The sequence below is a fragment of the Oncorhynchus kisutch genome, linkage group LG8, assembly GCF_002021735.2.
Source record: "Oncorhynchus kisutch isolate 150728-3 linkage group LG8, Okis_V2, whole genome shotgun sequence".
NCBI classification, from domain to species: Eukaryota; Metazoa; Chordata; class Actinopteri; order Salmoniformes; family Salmonidae; genus Oncorhynchus; species Oncorhynchus kisutch.
Window position 1 is genome coordinate 30,184,806 of NC_034181.2, and position 19,483 is coordinate 30,204,288.

The 19,483-nt window shown below is 41.3% G+C and overlaps 1 protein-coding gene across 4 annotated transcripts in view; it reads left to right on the plus strand.

Moving 5' to 3' along the window:
• Positions 1 to 19,483, plus strand: part of LOC109895893 (inositol polyphosphate-5-phosphatase A-like) — a 49,277-nt gene that overhangs the window by 1,687 nt on the left and 28,107 nt on the right. For all 4 annotated transcript variants that reach the window (XR_002256044.2, XM_020489968.2, XM_020489970.2 and 1 more), the window contains exon 2: positions 19,135 to 19,176. Coding sequence is in view for 3 of the 4 variants with exons in the window: in XM_020489968.2 (XP_020345557.1) it covers positions 19,135 to 19,176 (42 nt within the window). In the remaining variant the exon portion in view is untranslated. The remainder of the gene's footprint in view (positions 1 to 19,134; positions 19,177 to 19,483) is intronic.

A 19,483-nucleotide genomic window follows, 5' to 3' on the forward strand; every position in this document is an offset into this window, starting at 1 on the left:
CAAATGCGTTCTAAATACAGTAACAATAAAATGATAAACAACTTACTATAAGATTTCACCTTAATTATAACTGTCAAATATGATCATAAAGTACAATATTGGCACCATTTCATATAACTGAAAACAGAGAATTTTCTCAAACATCCACTGAGCACTGCAGACACCATTGAAATGTGTGCAGGCTTGTCACAACTGAGCAATTCCATGGTAACGGAATGAGACTCCGATTTTTCACTTAAAATGTATGCCAAACAAAAACCAATGATTTGAAAGTTTAACAAACCATACAGCTCAATGCACAATAACTACTTTTAACAATTTTCACTGAACATTTTACAAGACACATTTACTGAAATAAATTTGCAGTTGCAAAGTTTTTCGGTAAAATCTCTCTTCGTTTGTTAAGTGACCAGATTATCGAAAACCTTAAATATCTGCTTTGAATTAAAATTCAAAGATGTCTGCAGAAAGAATAAGGTGCTAGCTATGACATGACACCTTGAGTTTGAAAAAAATAATATTTTGGTTATTAAACTACAGTAAGGGAAGTGGATTTATACCAAGTAACAGCGGTAACAGAATGTTCTTCGTGGGTCCCTGATCTGTACTACACAGAAATGCATAATTATGGATATAAATGTAATTCTCTTCATGGTGATGTATCCTAAATAGGTAGAAATACGCAATATCCTTCTTTGCATATTTGGGTATTATTCCACACACAGGCTATTATTTTAATGAGCTCTGCCACCAAACGACCAAATTTGGTTGGTCTGAATTGGACCAAATATGAACCAATCAAAGACGTCCATGTTTCACTAGTTTGGACATCAAAGTACAGCACAGTAGAGCTCAGTATAGTACATTACAGCACAGCACAGTAGAGCTCAGTATAGTACATTACAGCACAGTAGAGCTCAGTATAGTACATTACAGCACAGCACAGTAGAGCTCAGTATAGTACATTACAGCACAGCACAGTAGAGCTCAGTATAGTACATTACATTACAGCACAGTAGAGCTCAGTATAGTACATTACAGCACAGCACAGTAGAGCTCAGTATAGTACATTACATTACAGCACAGTAGAGCTCAGTATAGTACATTACATTACAGCACAGTAGAGCTCAGTATAGTACATTACAGCACAGCACAGTAGAGCTCAGTATAGTACATTACATTACAGCACAGTAGAGCTCAGTATAGTACATTACAGCACAGTAGAATAAAGTCTAGTTCAAGTCAAACGTTTGACCATTTGAATGGAAAACAATCACAGGAGAGTACTTCATTGTTACTCAGAAATGATTTGAAATTGAGAAAGTCTGCATCGGACTTAAGAAACATCAAACCAAATATGGAGTTGATTTCAGTTGTTTTGGACATTACAACATGACATTTAGCAGATGCTTTTATCCAAAGCAACTTTCCCCCCCCTTTTTCATATGGGTGGTCCTGGTGTCGAACCCACTTTCTTGTGTTCCACTGTCTCATATTCCCCTATCCATGCTCTAGCCACTGAGCTACAGAGGACTATCTAGCTTCCATTTATTTTTAGCTAGTGGTGGCAAAAGTTAGCTGAACTTTGTAATGGATGTTTAAGGAACTGAACCATGGATTGCCTTTGCTCCTGGCCCTTTAGACTATTTTCAGGTTTTGGTACCATCTACCATCAAGTTGTAAAATAGTGCACTTCTCCGTTTAAGTTATTGCAGCGAAAGTGCAGTGCATAACTTTTTCAGTCACCAAGCTCCCTCTGCTTCAGCTACTATATCATTTGTAACCTAGGCTACAGTGTTGGCAATTAGATTTGTTTGCCTATAGCATATTGTTTCAATAACGTGGGCCTAACACCTGCTATTACTGTGTAAAAACATATCAAAAACCATGCTGGTACCAGAGTAGGCCTACAGTGTAACAACATATCAAAAACAATGCTGGTACCAGAGTAGGCCTACAGTGTAACAACATATCAAAAACAATGCTGGTACCAGAGTAGGCCTACAGTGTAACAACATATCAAAAACAATGCTGGTACCAGAGTAGGCCTACAGTGTAACAACATATCACAAACAATGCTGGTACCAGAGTAGGCCTACAGTGTTACTACATAAGTATTTTACACATGTATAGACTGAAATGTAGTAGACTGATCATGGTCAGCATGGAATTGGTCAGACTTGGGTATGTTGGGTGTACTCACATTATGCACACTGTGCGGTAGCCTAATGCAATTACCTCTGTTCCCTAGACAACATTTATTGTGAATTAATTAATTTCCTTTCATTCTGAGGAAGGCAGTGACAAACACTGTGAGGCTAAAATGTTTGCACAACATTTTATTTTCTTTGAACTAATTCTGATTATCCACTAAATCTGGTCAAATATTTCAAGAGACTAGTGGTGGGAACACTAACACTAAGGTAACCTGCCTAAATGACTACCGACCCGTAGCACTTACATTTGTAGCAATGAAATGCTTTGAAAGGCTGTTCATTCCTCACATCAACACCATTATCCCAGAAACCCTAGACCCACTCCAATTTGCATACTGCACCAACAGATCCACAGATGACGCATTCTCTATTGTACTCCACACTGCCCTTTCCCACCTGGACAAAAGGAACACCTATGTGAGAATTCTATTAATTGACTACAGCTCAGCGTTCAACACCATAGTGTCCTCAAAGCTCATCACTAAGCTAAGAACCCTGGGACTAAACACCTCCCTCTGCAACTGGATCCTGGACTTCCTAACGGGCCGCCCCCAGGTGGTAAGGGTAGGTAACAACACATCCACCACGCCAATCCTCAACACGGGGGCCCCTCAAGTGTGTGTGCTCAGTTCCCTCCTGTACTCCCTGTTCACTCATGACTGCATGGCCAGGCACGACTCCAACACTATCATTAAGTTTGGCGATGACACAACAATGGTAGGCCTGATCACCGACAATGACAGCCTTTAGGGAGGAGGCCTGACCATGTGGTGCAAGGACAACAACCTCTCCCTCAATGTGATCAAGACAAAGGAGATGATTGTGGACTACAGGAAAAGGAGGACTGAGCACACCCCCATTCTCATCGACGGGGCTGTAGTGGAGCAGGTTGAGAGCTTCAAGTTTCTTGGTGTCCACATCCCCAACAAACTATCATGGTCCAAGCACACCAAGACAGTCGTAAAGAGGGTACGACAAAAGCTATTCCCCCTCAGGAGACTGAAAAGATTTGGCATTGGTCCTCAGATCCTCAAAATATTTTACAGCTACACCATCGAGAGCATCCTGACTGGTTGCATCACTGCCTGGTATGGCCACTGCTCGGCTTCTGGCCGCAGGGCACTACAGAGGATAGTGCGTACTGCCCAGTACATCACTGGAGCCAAGCTTCCTTGTATCCAGGACCTCTATACCAGGCGGTGTCAGAGGATAGCACTAAAAATTGTCAAAGACTCCAGCCACCCTAGTTGTTGACTGTTCTCTCTGCTACTGCACGGCAAGCGGTACCGGAGCGCCAAGTCTAGGTCCAAGAGGCTTCTGAACAGCTTCTACCCCCAAGCCATAAGACTCCTGAACAGATAATTAAATGGCTACCCAGACTATTTGCATTCCCCCTCTACGCTGCTGCTACTATGCATAGTCACTTTAATAACTCTACCTACATGTACATATTACCTCGACACCGGTGCCCCTGCACATTGACTCTGTATAGGTACCCCCTGTATATAGTCTACATTTTTTGGGGGGGGAATTTCCTTAACTGCATTGTTGGCTTGTAAGTAGGCATTTCACTGTAAGGTCTACACCTGTTGTATTCGGCACATGTGACAAATGAAATTAGATTTAATGGCCATGCTGAATCTGATGTTGGGTCATGATCTAGAGTTAGGCTACTATGCTGGAAGATTTTATTCACATACTCTGCTTGTAGGCACCAGGAACCCTTGTCACAATTACCTGTAATATATACATTTACCGATCTGTATGATCTTAAGCATCTCAGATGCTGATAGTGATAGGCTACTGGAAACACCACTGCCACAGCCTTATTAGTCGTATTGTGATTTGAAATCATGGAGACGGTTGCCTTAATGATATGATACTTTGTGTGTGGAAATAATAGTAAGGAATCAATATAATATATGAGTAGAGAGTGATTCCTCTGGAAACCCAGGACAAAAAAAAGGCTAGGATTTGGGGGATTTTCACAAAAATCAGTAGAATAGTCCTTTGGAGGAAGAATTGTTGACACAATTGTATCTAAAAGTATAATTGTGAAATAATTTATCAAAGTTGGCATATTTATTACATTTTGGCCTTCCACAAGCTCATTGGCTCATTTATTAGCATTGGTCAAAAAATGTTGCCAGCATGTTATGTAGTTCAACAAGTGGATTATTTTGCTCTTCACTCCAGTCACTTAGTAGCCGAGGCCTACTCCTGACCAAAACCCTGTGACGTGTCTTAATCAATCAATGTGATTTTGTTTCACTGAATCTCTGTCAGTATATTTGGTTAATTCTATGGCGGGGCAAATAAGTGTAAGTGGTGTAGCTCATCTATTTGTTTGCTCATCTATCACTGATCAGAAACATTTAGCATGTAATAATGTAGCCTAAATCTAGTGTAGGTCTATTATTTTGCTGGGTCGCGTTTAGGAAACTCCACAAGCCTGCGGAGGTTGTGAAATATGAACGAGACTTCAGTGCTTCAATATAGATTGCTATTATTTTCTGTCAGTATCATTATGAAGATACTCTCAATGTTAGACCCTACACCTTCTCTCTAACAAAGCAGAGTGAAGGTAAGAAAGATATGAAATGTGGATTAAAAAAGCATGGTCATGCCTTGGGCTCTATTTTCAAAATATATCTTTTTTATGACAGCGGTTGCCATGATGCAAGTTGTGGTAAAAATAAAATTTGTATTTGAGTTATTTCATTATATTCTTAACCTAGTATGAAATATGAGTGTGTTGACTGTGATCGGGGTAGCCTAAGTGTGTCTTGTCTGTTTAATTAACAAAATAACTATTGAGTCCATGCTGCAGACATATAGTCTGCACAGACCAGTAACATCACCAGTAACATCACCAGTAACATCAACTCAAAATGTGCCATTCTATTCTTTTGAAAATGCATTTTATTAGTCTTATAATGTTTCTTGGGAATTGCCTAAAGAAATACATGGATTTATTTTTGATGGTGTATATTCTCAATAGATTTATTAAAATAGACGCCCACCCACATCTGCACTCCACTAATACCATTCGTTGCCGGCATGCTCATGGGAGTTATAAAGTATGGTAAAAATGGGCCTGTTTGTAAGGAGGTCATATTAACATTGCCCAATTTGTTTTTACATGTGAAATACCATAAATCCTATCTGAAAGCAGTATCATATTACAGAGCAAGTGGTAAAGCTTCATATGACACCAATGTTTGCTTTGTAACACCAACAGATGGAACACTATGGAGTCTTAAAGGAGGCCTGGGTAAGGCGAAAATGTCATAAATATTCCATGGTCTTTCCACTTCAAAAAGCACAAGAAAGAGGATTTGACACCCACCATCTCAGATTGTTCTGAAATAGTTTCTGTTAGAAACAGATAAAATGAGCATTCCTGCAACATTATTTTGTTGAAATATAATTTGATCTCTGACAAATGAAGCTAATTGATTGCATCCAAATGGGCCATTTTAAATTGATAGGATTCATATAATATTCAATAATTATCGTACCTGACATAGTACCTGTACCAAACTTGTAACAGTGAGTTTTAGACATGTGGAATCCAGAGGAATGGTGAAAAGCCACCCATGGACCCCCTACACCAATCCCACCCCAACAACAAATATATAGTATCAGTTATCTGTGTCTGACAAGTAGTAGGGTGCTGCGGCTCAAGTATTGTTGTATGTAATGTATTCTCGGTGAATTTGGTGATGTGTTTTTTTTTTCCCTGTTCAGAAAAATTAGTCATTGAAGTTGTTAGCTGTATGTCCCATCCTACATCCTGATATTACCCGTTTCTGACCACTAGATTGTGCAGTACCTGCTATTAGGTGAAAAGTTTGAAGCCCCCCCCCCCTTATTTTGAAATGATTTTTCACCCAAATTACAAAATTACAATGGTTTCCTTACCCTGTAAGCAGTCTATTGACAAAGTATGACAGCAAGCCATGCTTTGGTTTTTGGTGGCCACTGTTTTAAATGCTACCTTTTTGGCATTTGTAGCAGAAATCCAATGTTAGTCAATGGTACCTACAGTATGAGTCAAAGTTTGGACACCTACTCATTCCAGGTTTTTTCTTTATTTTTACTATTTTCTACATTGTAGAATAATAGTGAAGACATTAAAATGATGGAATAATGTAGTAACCACAAAAGTGTTAAACAAATCAAAATATATTTTGTATTTGAGATTCTTCAAAGTAACCACCCTTTGCCTTCATGACATCTTTGCACACGCTTGGCATTCTATCAACCAGCTTCATGCTGTAGTCATCTAGAATGCATTTCAATTAACAGGTGTGCCTTGTTAAAAGTTAATTTGTTGAATTTATTTCCTTCTTAATGCGTTTGAGCCAATCAGTTGTGTTGTGACAAGGTAGGGGTGGTATACAGAAGATAGCCCTATTTGATAAAAGACTAAGTCCATATTATGTCAAGAACAGCTCAAATAAGCAAAGACAAACAACAGTCCGTCATTACTTTAAGAAATGAAGGTCAGTCAATCCGGAAAATGTCAAGAACTCTGAATGTTTCTTCAAGTGTAGTTGCAAAAACCATCAAGTGCTATGATGAAACTGGCTCTCATGAGGACCGCCACAGGAAAGGAAGACCCAGAGTTGAACACTTTTTTGGTTGCTACATGATTCAGTATGTTATTTCAATGTAGAAAATAGTAAAAATAAAATAAAACCCTTGAATGAGTAAGTGTGTCCAAACTTTTGACTGGTACTGTATATTAGCATGTTCAAATCATCCATCATAAAGTATACAACAATAGATTGTGTAACTCAATGTTACTTATAGATGGTTTGGATATGAAACGCCCAAATTATTTAGTTACCATTGACTTGAATTGGATTTGTGCCACAAATGCTCAAACGTTAGCATTTGAAACAGTGGCCAGGGAAACGAAACCAAAGCATGGGTTGTTGTCATACCTTTCCATAGACTGGAAACTCATGTAGGTCATTTAGTAATTTGGCAGCCTACACCAGACAACGCTGTGATTCAGCCTGGATTCGAACCAGGGTGTCTGTAGTGATGCCTCGAGCACTGAGATGCTGAGATGCAGTGCCTTAGACCGCTGCGCCACTCGGGAGCCCCAACTACAGAAACGATTTCATAACAATCTGAGATGGTGGGTGTCATGGCTTGCTGAAACAACCCGCCAACTTTGATAAATTATTTTGAAGTTATGCTTTTAGATGCACATGTCAAATATAAGTCAACAATCCTTACTCAAAGACTATTCTATGGATGCATTATATGAAAACCTCAGTCTTTTTTTTTGGTCTGGGTTTTGTGAGGAATCACTCTAGCCCTACTTTAGGTGGTTGTGGTCTGATAAACTCCATGTTCGTTAGTCTTTAGTTTTGGGCTGTGATGTTTGGGAAAAAGGGGCTTGGCTGTCATTGTGACTGAGGGGGAGGGAGGAACTTATACTCATGGAAATTTGGCTCAGGACCATGTTTCCCGTTGCCGTATATGGCACTGTTGAAAACATGTTAGATCCCATTGGCTGGCCTTGCTTTTTAGGGCCTGTTTACATGAAGGAAAAAAGTGAGGGGTCTGCACTGGAAATCAAGGTTTGTTAGGGCTAATGTGTACATTTAAATCAAATCAATGGACATGAAAGTCACCAGGCCATGAAATGAAAGGACATTTTGTTGTTGAGGAGAACAGTATAAATCACCTCTAGGTTTAGAATAATTTTTATGTTGGCTGACTTTTCTTTAGAGGGCATGATTGAGCAGAGATTGATGGTTGTACAGGACATGGATGATGGGTCAGGATCAATTACAGGTTTTTGCTATTAAACATGCCTGGTGTTGTTGCCTCTGTCAGCAGACATCCTGTTGGCACAGTATACAGTTAAGGTCATAGCAATGGAAATAATATAATTACCCTGGTCAGAAAAACAGTCAATGTTAGATGGACATAGGGTCAGAAACTTTGCGGTAAATTTTCCATGGGAAGTTGAGCCCTAGAATTTGGGGAATTTTGCTTAAATTCATAAAATAAGTTAGCTTATAACAGTGAACCTTTTTTTGTGGGATACACATGGCAATTTTAGGTCTTGTGGCATATTTTGGTTAAACTATCCCCAATTCAATGGAATTGCTCTGCATGCCCAGTGCATTCTTCCATCACATGTACAGTTGATTCTCAAGATCTTGCTCACTAATGAGATGCTATTGAGGCCACTACTACACTGTCTGAGCCAAGGACTACATGCTTTCTGGTATGTTTTGATTACAATAATGGGTGGGGTGAATATACACTGCTCCAAAAAATAAAGGGAACACTTAAACAACACAATGTAACTCTAAGTCAATCACACTTCTGTGCAATCAAACTGTCCACTTAGGAAGCAACACTGATTGACAATAAATTTCACATGCTGTTGTGCAAATGGAATAGACAACAGGTGGAAATTATAGGCAATTAGCAAGACACCCCCAATAAAGGAGTGGTTCTGCAGGTGATAACCACAGACCACTTCTCAGTTCCTATGCTTCCTGGCTGATGTTTTGGTCACTTTTGATTGCTGGCGGTGCTTTCACTCTAGTGGTAGCATGAGACGGAGTCTACAACCCACACAAGTGGCTCAGGTAGTGCAGCTCATCCAGGATGGCACATCAATGCGAGCTGTGGCAAGAAGGTTTGCTGTGTCTGTCAGCGTAGTGTCCAGAGCATGGAGGCGCTACCAGGAGACAGGCCAGTACATCAGGAGACGTGGAGGAGGCTGTAGGAGGGCAACAACCTAGCAGCAGGACCGCTACCTCTGCCTTTGTGCAAGGAGGAGCACTGCCAGAGCCCTGCAAAATGACCTCCAGCAGGCCACAAATGTGCATGTGTCTGCTCGTGACATAGTCTGGAGATGCCGTGGAGAACGTTCTGCTGCCTGCAACATCCTCCAGCATGACCGGTTTGGCGGTGGGTCAGTCATGGTGTGGGGTGGCATTTCTTTGGGGGGCCGCACAGCCCTCCATGTGCTAGACCTCATGTGGCTGGAGTGTGTCAGCAGTTCCTGCAAGAGGAAGGCATTGATGCTATGGATTGGCCCGCCCGTTCCCCAGACCTGAATCCAATTGAGCACATCTGGGACACCATGTCTCGCAACACCAGACTGTCCAGGAGTTGGCGGATGCTTTAGTCCAGGTCTGGGAGGATATCCCTCAGGAGACCATCCGCCACCTCATCAGGAGCATGCCCAGGCATTGTAGGGAGGTCATACAGGCACGTGGAGGCCACACACACTACTGAGCCTCATTTTGACTTGTTTTAAGGACATTACATCAAAGTTGGATCAGCCTGTGGTGTGGTTTTCCACTTTAATTTTGAGTGTGACTCCAAATCCAGACCTCCAAGGGTTGATACATTTGATTTCCATTGATCATTTTTGTGTGATTTTGTTGTCAGCACATTCAACTATGTAAAGAAAAAAGTATTTAATAAGAATATTTCATTCATTCAGATCTAGGATGTGTTATTTTAGTGTTCCCTTTATTTTTTTGAGCAGTGTATTTTATGACATACATGATTTTTTGTTAACCAGTAAATAGTAACCTACAGAAAAGTGTTTAAATCATTTCTAACTTTTGAACCATTTCTGATGGTTAGTTTTTGCTACCATGTGGGTTTTAGCTTGCTTGAGCCTGCTAACTGAGGAGTGTTAATTCACCTATTTCCATTCATGTTTCATTTTTAAACATTTATCTTACAAATGAGTTGTTTAATTTAACTATTTATCTGTACATGGAATTGTATCTGGGGTTAAAAAAAATAATAATTATAATCTTTACAGGAATATGCCACAGGCACTCTGATGTTGGGAGACGTTTCATCGCAGCTAATGTTGAAGGAAAAGCTGTATACATTTGCAAATACTGTGCAAATAATATGTGAACAATGCAACAGATGCAGAATCATCTGGCCCAGTGCATGAAGTTCACTCCGCACTCGCAACAAGCAACCTCTGACAAAATTCCCTCTACTTCTATTTGAGGTAAAAAAATAATAATAATGAATCGGACACCTTATCAATAGCACTTTGACTCGATGGAGGAACGTAGTCAGAGAAATGCTGATGAATGTCTTGCTCGAGCTGTGTATGCAACTAGTTCACCACTGATGCTCACAGGCAATGTGTATTTCTGAATGTCCGTCACCCAGCATAAACCCCTCCAACCAGACATGCTTAATATACTCATTTGCTGGATGCAGAGTTCAACAGAGTTCAAGTGAAAGTCAAGCAAATCATAGAGAAAGCAGACTGTATTGCAATCCTCTCTGATGGGTGGTCGAATGTTTGTGGGCAAGGAATAATTAACTACATCTCCACCGCTCAACCAGTATTCTACAAGAGCAGACACAAGGGACAACAGACACACTGGTCTCTACATTGCAGATGAGCTGAAGGCAGTTATCAATAACCTTGGACCACAGAAGGTATTTCCACTGGTGACAGACAATGCTGCGAACATGAAGGCTGCTTGGTCTAAAGTGGAGGAGAACTACCCTCACATCACACCCATTGAATCTGCTCCCCTAGGACATCATGGCACTGAAAACAATGGATACACTCTACAAGAGAGCCAAGGAAATGGTTAGGTATGTGAAGGGTCATCAAATTATAGCAGCAATATACCTCACCAAGCAAAGTGAGAAGAATAAGAGCGCCACATTGAAGCTGCCCAGCAACGGGTGGTGTTGTCATCATGTTTGACATTCTTCTGGAGGGGAAGGAGTCTCTCCAAGAAATGGCCATATCACAGTCTGCTGATATGGACAGCCCCATCAAGAGGATCCTCCTGGATGATGTATTTTGAGAGAGAGTGGTAAGCAGCCTGAAACTCCTGAAACCTATAGCAGTAGCCATTGCATTGATTGAGGGAGACAATTCCATCCTGTCTGATGTTCAGACTCTGCTTGCAGATGTAAGAGAAGAAATCTGTACTGCCCTGCCCACTTCATTGTTGCTCCAACCTGAGAAAACTGCAGTTCTGAAAAACATAAAAAATTATGAAGACTTCTGCCTGAAGCCCATACACACCACAGCGTACATGTTGGACCTCAAGTGTGCTGGCAAGAGCATCCTGTCTTGTGCAGAGATCAACTAGGTCTATGGTGCCATCACTACCGTGTCTCACCACCTTGGCCTGGATAAGGGCAAGGTTCTTGGCAGTCTGGCGAGGTACACTTCCAATCAAGGGCTTTGGGATGGAGATGCAATATGGCAGTCGTGCCAACATATCTCATCAGCCACCTGGTGGAAGGGACTTTGTGGATTTGAGGCTCTTTCCCCTGTTGCCTTCATCATCCTCTGAATCCCACCAACATCAGCCACCTCAGAGAGTAACGGGTCCTTGTTTGGGAACACACATCAAAGCACGCAACAGGCTGACCAATACAAGGGTTGAAAAATTGGTGGCCATCTGTGCCAACAAGTGACAGTGAAGATAAGGCCTCAGAGTCTGATGTTCAAGAGGTGGACATTGATGAGGTCCAGGGAGAAGACACGGAAGCCTGAGAGGAAGGCAACCAAGCTTTAGTTTCTAGACTCTTATTTTACAGATGTATGTTGAAAACGTTTTTGGGAGATACGATGAATGAGTCAACTCAATTAAAGTTCAATTCGTAACTAATATTTTACATTTTATTTCTATTGGAAGGGTTTCATTATTTGCAATTATGTCTACTTATGATAAACATTTTACCTTATGTTTCTGTCTCCCTATGATATGGTAAATATATCCAATGCAAAAAACATCTACATTTGAAATGGTATTAATACTAATTCCCATATATTCCTGTTAATTCCCACAGAAAGTTTCCACCTAAATATTCCCCCGAAATGTGCAACCCTAGATGGACATACATTTATCTTGGCGTTCTCTACCTTTTAAAGAGCATTGTGTCAGTTAATATTGTGTTTGGATCAGAATAGGGAAAGTTTCACTTTCTGTAGCAAACCCTTTCTGTTACTTCGAAAGGACTTCAGATCAAGATCAGAGGGATTTACTAGAGTGCCTTGGATCCTTTTGTTTGTCATTTCATATGATCTTTGGGTGGGTTTTCAGGATTCTGAATTTTTACCTTGTTACATCTTGCTGTGTCTGTATAAAATGTTCTACCCTAAGAAACAGAAGAAAATGGAAATACAGCACTGTAATGAAATGTTGGTTCAGACACCAAACCTTCAATAAAAAGCTTTGCAATTTGAAATTGTATCTCAGCATCTGTTAGACCTAACTATTATGTTTTTATGGATGAGTTTCGCTGGACAAAGATAATACTGTCCCATGAAACATGAGGACACAAGCAGTTGGGCTTCTTCAGTCAGACACCTGTATTATGGATGAGCACCCCTCCTGTCAGGTCTCATAGCCTGGGTACGGTGGGCAGCAGCAGTCATTCAGCCATGCAAATGCCCTATGCAAAGCCAGTGTGGTGCTGCTACTACTCTGGCAGGTTGGCCTGGATCAGGCTGGCCCTGGAAAAGACAACACCATCTGCATTCTGGTCTGGCATTGCGGGGAAACACCAAAACACCCACAGTACTCTGGATACTCAGTTGCTCACAGGGTTTCCCTGGAAATGTTTCATTGAATAACAGTCATTAACCTCTAGGATGCAATTGCGAAATGTTGATTTCCGCCTAAATAGACACCCCAAAATAACTGCTATTTGACACTTGGTATATTTGGAAAGATGAGATCTGGGTGATTGAGGAAATGATAAGAATATAGGAGCTACATAGTTCAGAATACACAAGACCAAGCACACACAAAATAACAGTTGTTTTATTTTAAAAGTAATCTAAGTGCATTATTGATGCCCAGAGCTGGAAACACATCAGATGGCTTCCACAACATGTGAACAATATCAGAAGAAAAATGGGATTGATAGACCTAACAACTAGAAATGGGCAGATGTTCTAGTAAGTGGTGTCCCTAAACCTTTCCAAAGTGGGAAATGTCTAAACTAGATAATTACAGTGCTATTACATATTCGCATTCCCTAAATGCTATTTGTTCAGTACATTGTGGTGGTGTTATGGTGTATGCAGGATACATTCAAGTGTCCTTTCAACTGCTTCAAAGTGTCTGAATGTGGTAATTGCACTGTTTCTGCACTGGGTGTGCCTAAATGTTAGTGTTCACTATAAAAACAAAATTCTACAACATCACCCTCTCTCAAACATTGTGGTGGTGTCGGGGGACATACAGGGGATATCCAATAGTTGTTTTCAGTGCCTGAATGTGTAGCCTAGGCATATCCAATGTATTGGTCCCACATACAAATGAACTGTTAACAAAAACAATATAAAAGCAACAGAGACATAAAAAATCTATATAAGCATGTTTTATCAAACAAACTTGGCTACACACGTGTCCTTCACTAAAAAAGGTGCAAATATAGAAATAGGCTGAACTATTTACAAATGGCATTCGTGTTCGTTTTACATTCCAGGTGTAGACAATTATATTTCACTTTCAACTTAGCTTGTGCATGTCGTGATAGTCTTTGAAGCAGTCCCTCTCTGCCAGGAAACAAAAAGCAAACTGGCATTTCGGACAGATCAGTCATTTCATCCCCCCCCCCCCCCCCCCATGTGTTTTGTTCAACGCTTTCAGTTCTTCCTTTTCTCTTTTGGCATGTGTGTTGGATAGTGGCGCTCACCTTGAGTGGGGGGTATTGTGATGGTTGCTTTGGTCCCCCAATTCAGCCATTTCCAATACCAGCTGCTCTTGGAAGACCAACTGGGAGAGAGGGTTTTGACCTTTTGCTTTGGCCATCTGCTTGTGGAGAATGGAAGCATTTACTGTTGCAATATCCACAAAGTAGTAAAAAAAAAGTCATACCTCTTCCTGGTCTTGTGGAGGACCTGGTAGTAGCCTATCGGAGCATCAGATAGGTCGACATCCCCCATGCTGGCATTGTAGTCCTTCACAAGAAACAGGAATAGGGACATTCTTCCTTTTTCACCCTCCTTGAGACATGGTTGTTATTGAATGCCTTATGCTGTGTGGTGAGCATGGTTACTTCCCTAGTGTCCTTCCATTTCACAAAAAGCAGCTTGTTAGTCCTGATCCAACATATGGTCTCCCTCTCTGCTGTCTTTGTCATGTCTTTTACCTTGGTCTTGGGGAACCCGATTCTGTTAGGACGAATGGTGCCACAAACACCATTTTCTTTTTCAAGAGGTCTATGAAAAGTGGATGGAGAACCATCAGATGGGGTGATTGACATAGCAGTGGGGGGTAAAAACCTTGACCGTTGGGGGCGCTTGCTGAGAGAGGTGGCTCCCAAACATCACCATCCAAATCATCTGCATTCTCCACTCTGTGGTGAATAAAAAAAGGGATATTGTTGTAAGACACACAGAATTACAGTTGACAAAATGTACAAAATGTACATTACTGTGAGTAAACACTTTTTTTTTTTAAAGCCTAAACTTTATCTGTACAGTGAGTGATGATGGTGCCAGAGGAGATGGTTGCCGTTTTATGGGCTCCTCACCAATTGTGCTTTTGTGTGTGTTTTTTTGCATTATTTGTAACTTATTTTGTACATAATGTTTCTGCCACTGTCTCTTATGACAGAAAAGAGCTTCTGGATATCAGGACAGCGATTACTCACCTAATACTGGACGAAGATTTTTTCTTTAATGAGTCAGACGTGGAGGATTTACTTCAGACCCCGACAAGGCCCAAATCCCTGTCATTCGCATGAAGAAGAGACAGAGATATCGGGGACGTAGGCCGGGGTGCCTTGTAAGGATCTGACGGCGAGTGAGTAATCCCCCTCTACCATCAGTCCTATTAGCCAAAGTGCAGTCATTGGATAACAAAATGGATGAGCTCCGATCAAGACTATCCTACCAACTGGACATTAAAAACTGTAATACCGAACGATGACATAGATAACATACAGCTGGCTGGATTTTCGGTCCATTTGGCAAATCTGACCATAACTATCCTCCTGATTCCTGCTTACAAGTAAAAACAAAAGCAGGAAGTACCAATGACTCACTCAATAAGGAAGTGGTCAGATGACCCAGGTGTTAAGCTACAGGACTGTTTTTCTAGCACAGACTAGAATGTGTTCCGATATTCTTCCGATGGCATTGAGTACACCACATCAGTCATGGACTTCATCAATAAGTGCATCGATGAGGTCGTCCCCACAGTGACTGTATGTACATACCCCAACATGAAGCCATGGATTACAGGCAACATCCGCACTGAGCTAAAGGGAGCAGGACGCTTATAAGAAATCCCGCTATGCCCTCCGACGAACCATCAAACAGGCAAAGCATCAATACAGGACTAAGATTGAATCGTACTAAACCGGCTCCGATGCTTGTCGGATGTGGCAGGGCTTGCAAAATGTTATGGACTACAAAGGGAAGCACAGTCGCAAGCTGCCCAGTGACACGAGCCTACCAGACAAGCTAAATGCCTTCTATGCTTGCTTCGAGGCTAACAACACTGAAGCATGAGAGCATCAGCTGCTCCGGACAACTGTGTGATCACGCTCTCCGTAGCCGATGTGAGTAAGACCTTTAAACAAGTCAACATTCACAAGGCCGCAGGGCCAGATGGATTACCAGGACTCAAAGCTCATCACTAAATGAAGGACCCTGGGACTAAACACCTCCCTCTGTAACTGGATCCTGGACTTCCTGACGGGTCGCCCCTAGGTGCTAAGGTTAGGTAACGACATCTGCCACGCTGATCCTCAACACAGAGGCCCCTCAGAGATGCGTGTTCAGTCCCCTCCTGTACTTCCTGTTCACCCATGACTCCAACACCATCATTAAGTTTGCTGACGACACTACCTGATCACAGACAACGATGAGACAGCCTATAGGGGAGGTCAGAGACCTGGCAGTGTGGTGCCAGGATATCAAACTCTCCCTCAATGTGCTCAAGACAAGGAGATGATGTCGACCACAGGAAAAGGAGGACCGAACACGCCCCCATTCTCATCAACGGGGCTTTAGTGGAGCAGGATGAGAGCTTCAAGTTCCTTGGTGTCCACATCACCAACAAACTAGCATGGTCCAAATACACCAAGACAGTCGTGAAGAGGCCATGACAATGCTTATTCCCCCTCAGGAGATTTGGCATAGGTCCTCAGATCCTCAAAAAGTTATACAGCTGCACCATGAAGAGCATGGTTGCGTCACCTCCTGGTATGGCAACTGCTCGCCCTCCGACCACAAGACACTACAGAGGGTAGTGCGTACGGCCCAGTACAGCACGGGGGCCAAGCTTCCTGCCATCCAGGACCTCTATACCAGGCAGTGTCAGAGGTTGGCCCAAAAAATTGCCTAAAGACTCCAGCCACCCTAGTCATAGACTGTTCTCCCTGCTATTTCATGGCAAGTGGTACCGGAGAACCAAGTCTAGGTCCAAAAGGCTTCTTAACAGCTTCTACCCCCAAGCCTTAGGACTCCTGAACAACTAATCAAATGGCTACCCGGACTATTTGCATTGTCCCCCCCCCCCATCCCCATTTTTACGCTGCTGCTACAGTCTGTTTATTATCCATGCATAGTCACTTTACCTCTACCTATCAGTACACATTAGCTCAATTACCTCACCTAACCGGTGCCCCCACACATTGACTCTGTACTGGTACCCCCTGTATATAGCCTCGCTACTGTTATTTTATAGTTGCCCCTTAATTGTTATTTTTCTATTTTTCTATTTTTTTTTACTTCAGTTTATTTTAGTAAATAATTTCTTAACATGTTTTTCTTATTTGTATTGTTGTTTAAGGGCTTGTAAGCATTTAAAATGTACCTTTTGTATTCAGCGCATGTAACATACAATTTGATCTGATTTGACTCGCATAGAAGGTGTGAAGCACACACACGCACACATTGCAAACAGTAACAGTTTGGAGACAAAGGCAGAGGTGAGAACCACAAATAAACAATGGCCATGAGAGTGTAATGGTCTCTCCAAAGATAATTTTTTTAAACTAATAACAGTGAATTAATATGAAACATGGACAGTAACTACTTTGGAATTATATAACATTGAAATTACTTATTACATAGGCCTATAAACTAAATCTAAAGCACAAAAATCAGACAACATATTTTAAAAAAATGAAATAAATATAATAAATTAGCTATTTAAAGTTATGAAAATAATTGACTTACAGATCAAAAATTTGATCCAATCCTTCTAGAAAACAATCTTTGTCGGCCGAGTCGAAATCCTCGTCCAAATCATTCCCCTGATCCGAGTCCAACTCCAGTATACATTTTCAGAACTGCCTCTTTTTAGCTTCCTGTTCGATATTCTTACTTTTGACCTTTTTTTCCCCCCTTGAGAAACCATCTTTTATGCAAAAATTATGAAATTAAAGCTATGAAATCTGTTTACAATGTAATGTAGCGTGCCCGATGCGTCTCGTCTCTGAGCCAGGTAGCAATGGTTCGCATTACACTTCGATCACACCGACAGCATCATTGCATTTTGGTACATCAGAATTACATTCATTTCCAGTGAAATGCTGCGTTTGCCTTGCAGCATTGCGTTGCAGTTGTAGAGTGGTGCATACTTTAGATTTATCGAACATATGTGTCAAACTGTATGTGTGATGGCTTGACAGGAATGATAGCAGAAGGTGAATGTTTTACTTTTGTTGCATACATATCCAGATGATGCTGCGTGCTATTTTGCGCAAGGATGCTGTCGGTGTAATCGAAACGTTATACATAAGGTTCTAGGCCTTGCTTTGTCCCACCCAGGTCAACTGCATATCCCTGGAAAGCTTATCTCATTGGCTACAAGACTGTCAATGTGCCATAGTAGCCAATCCCCTGCGTAATGGATGGCTACGCCACGTAAGCAGGACACATCATATTTTTCATGCGCTAAGATATCACTCGGTTGACATTCGATGTTGCCATTAAGTCATACATCATCAGATAATATTGGAAATATGTTAGATTTGTTCCTACCAACCTAAGGATTCATTTCATAACCCCATGTAGTTATAGCTCAAACACAGACCAAATCGAAGCTTACCTTGTAAGATGTTTGATATAAACGTTGTGTAAAATAAACATTTTGACTCTCGGGGCTTGTGATCAATAACAGTAGGTCACAAGCTGACAAATAAGACATCCTCATGTGGAGTTCCGGCTTTCGGTGTGAATAAACGTATTTCCTGTTTATTTCGTTCATGCTTCACAACGCTAACCGGAATGTAGGTAGCAGCCATCTTGAAATTAGGTAATCTGCTCTGCCTGCCCTTATACATTCGTATGCCAATATATGGTAGTAAATCACACCAAAGATTAAGGCACATATCAATAACCAAGACACTCAGCTTTCCGCATACACCCTGCTTTTGCAGATAGGGGCTACTGTTCTCATACCAGACTGAATTGAATAAAAAAAATCTAATCGGGTCACCAGACATGGGGACTTCACATTTAAGAGGTGAAACAAAATGGAAGGACAAATAGCTAGTTTAGTCTCACATTAACATTGTGTATTGCATTAGTTAAGTGTTCAACATATAATCTTACCTGTTTGGTCAATCATGGTGAGTGTCTGCCTAAACCTTACTGTATTTCCCACCAAAATGTTTGACAAGACTGTGTTGTGTTTATCCACCTTTCTGCATGTTTTATATCCTCCACTGTCAAATGCTAATATATTATTAAACATGGTCAGTAGAGAGGGAAGGTGCCTGGTCAGGTTGATTGGTACACCTCGGTTGACATGATAACTTCTGAGATCTCATTTAAACCATTATTTTTATGCCCTTTGTGTTGTATGTCTCAACTGTTCAGTTATTATATTTGACTGTAGGCTAAGTGGTAGAGACCATGTGTGAATTTAAAATGTTTATGTTTTTACACCAACAGGTGGGTGAGATTGAGAGTGACTGGATGCGAGAATTCTTTGGGGTGAGTTTGGATCCCTCTCAGGTGTCCACTATAGAATGGATCCTCAAGTAAAACAAATATCTCTGTGACTCTTCCTTACTGTTACTACGTAGGTCAGCTGTTTTACTGTTCAAATGCAAACACCTTAAGTCACTCACTCATTCTGTGACCAAACCATGAGCACTCCTGGATGGTGGACTTTGACCAGATATGGGCATTATAACCTGTCCTTGTTACTCAAGCTTTTCAATATCAGTCATTAGATACTGGCTCCATTCCCAAAGGTGGAAAATACACTTTCTACTATTTAGCCAACACAGTATGCCTC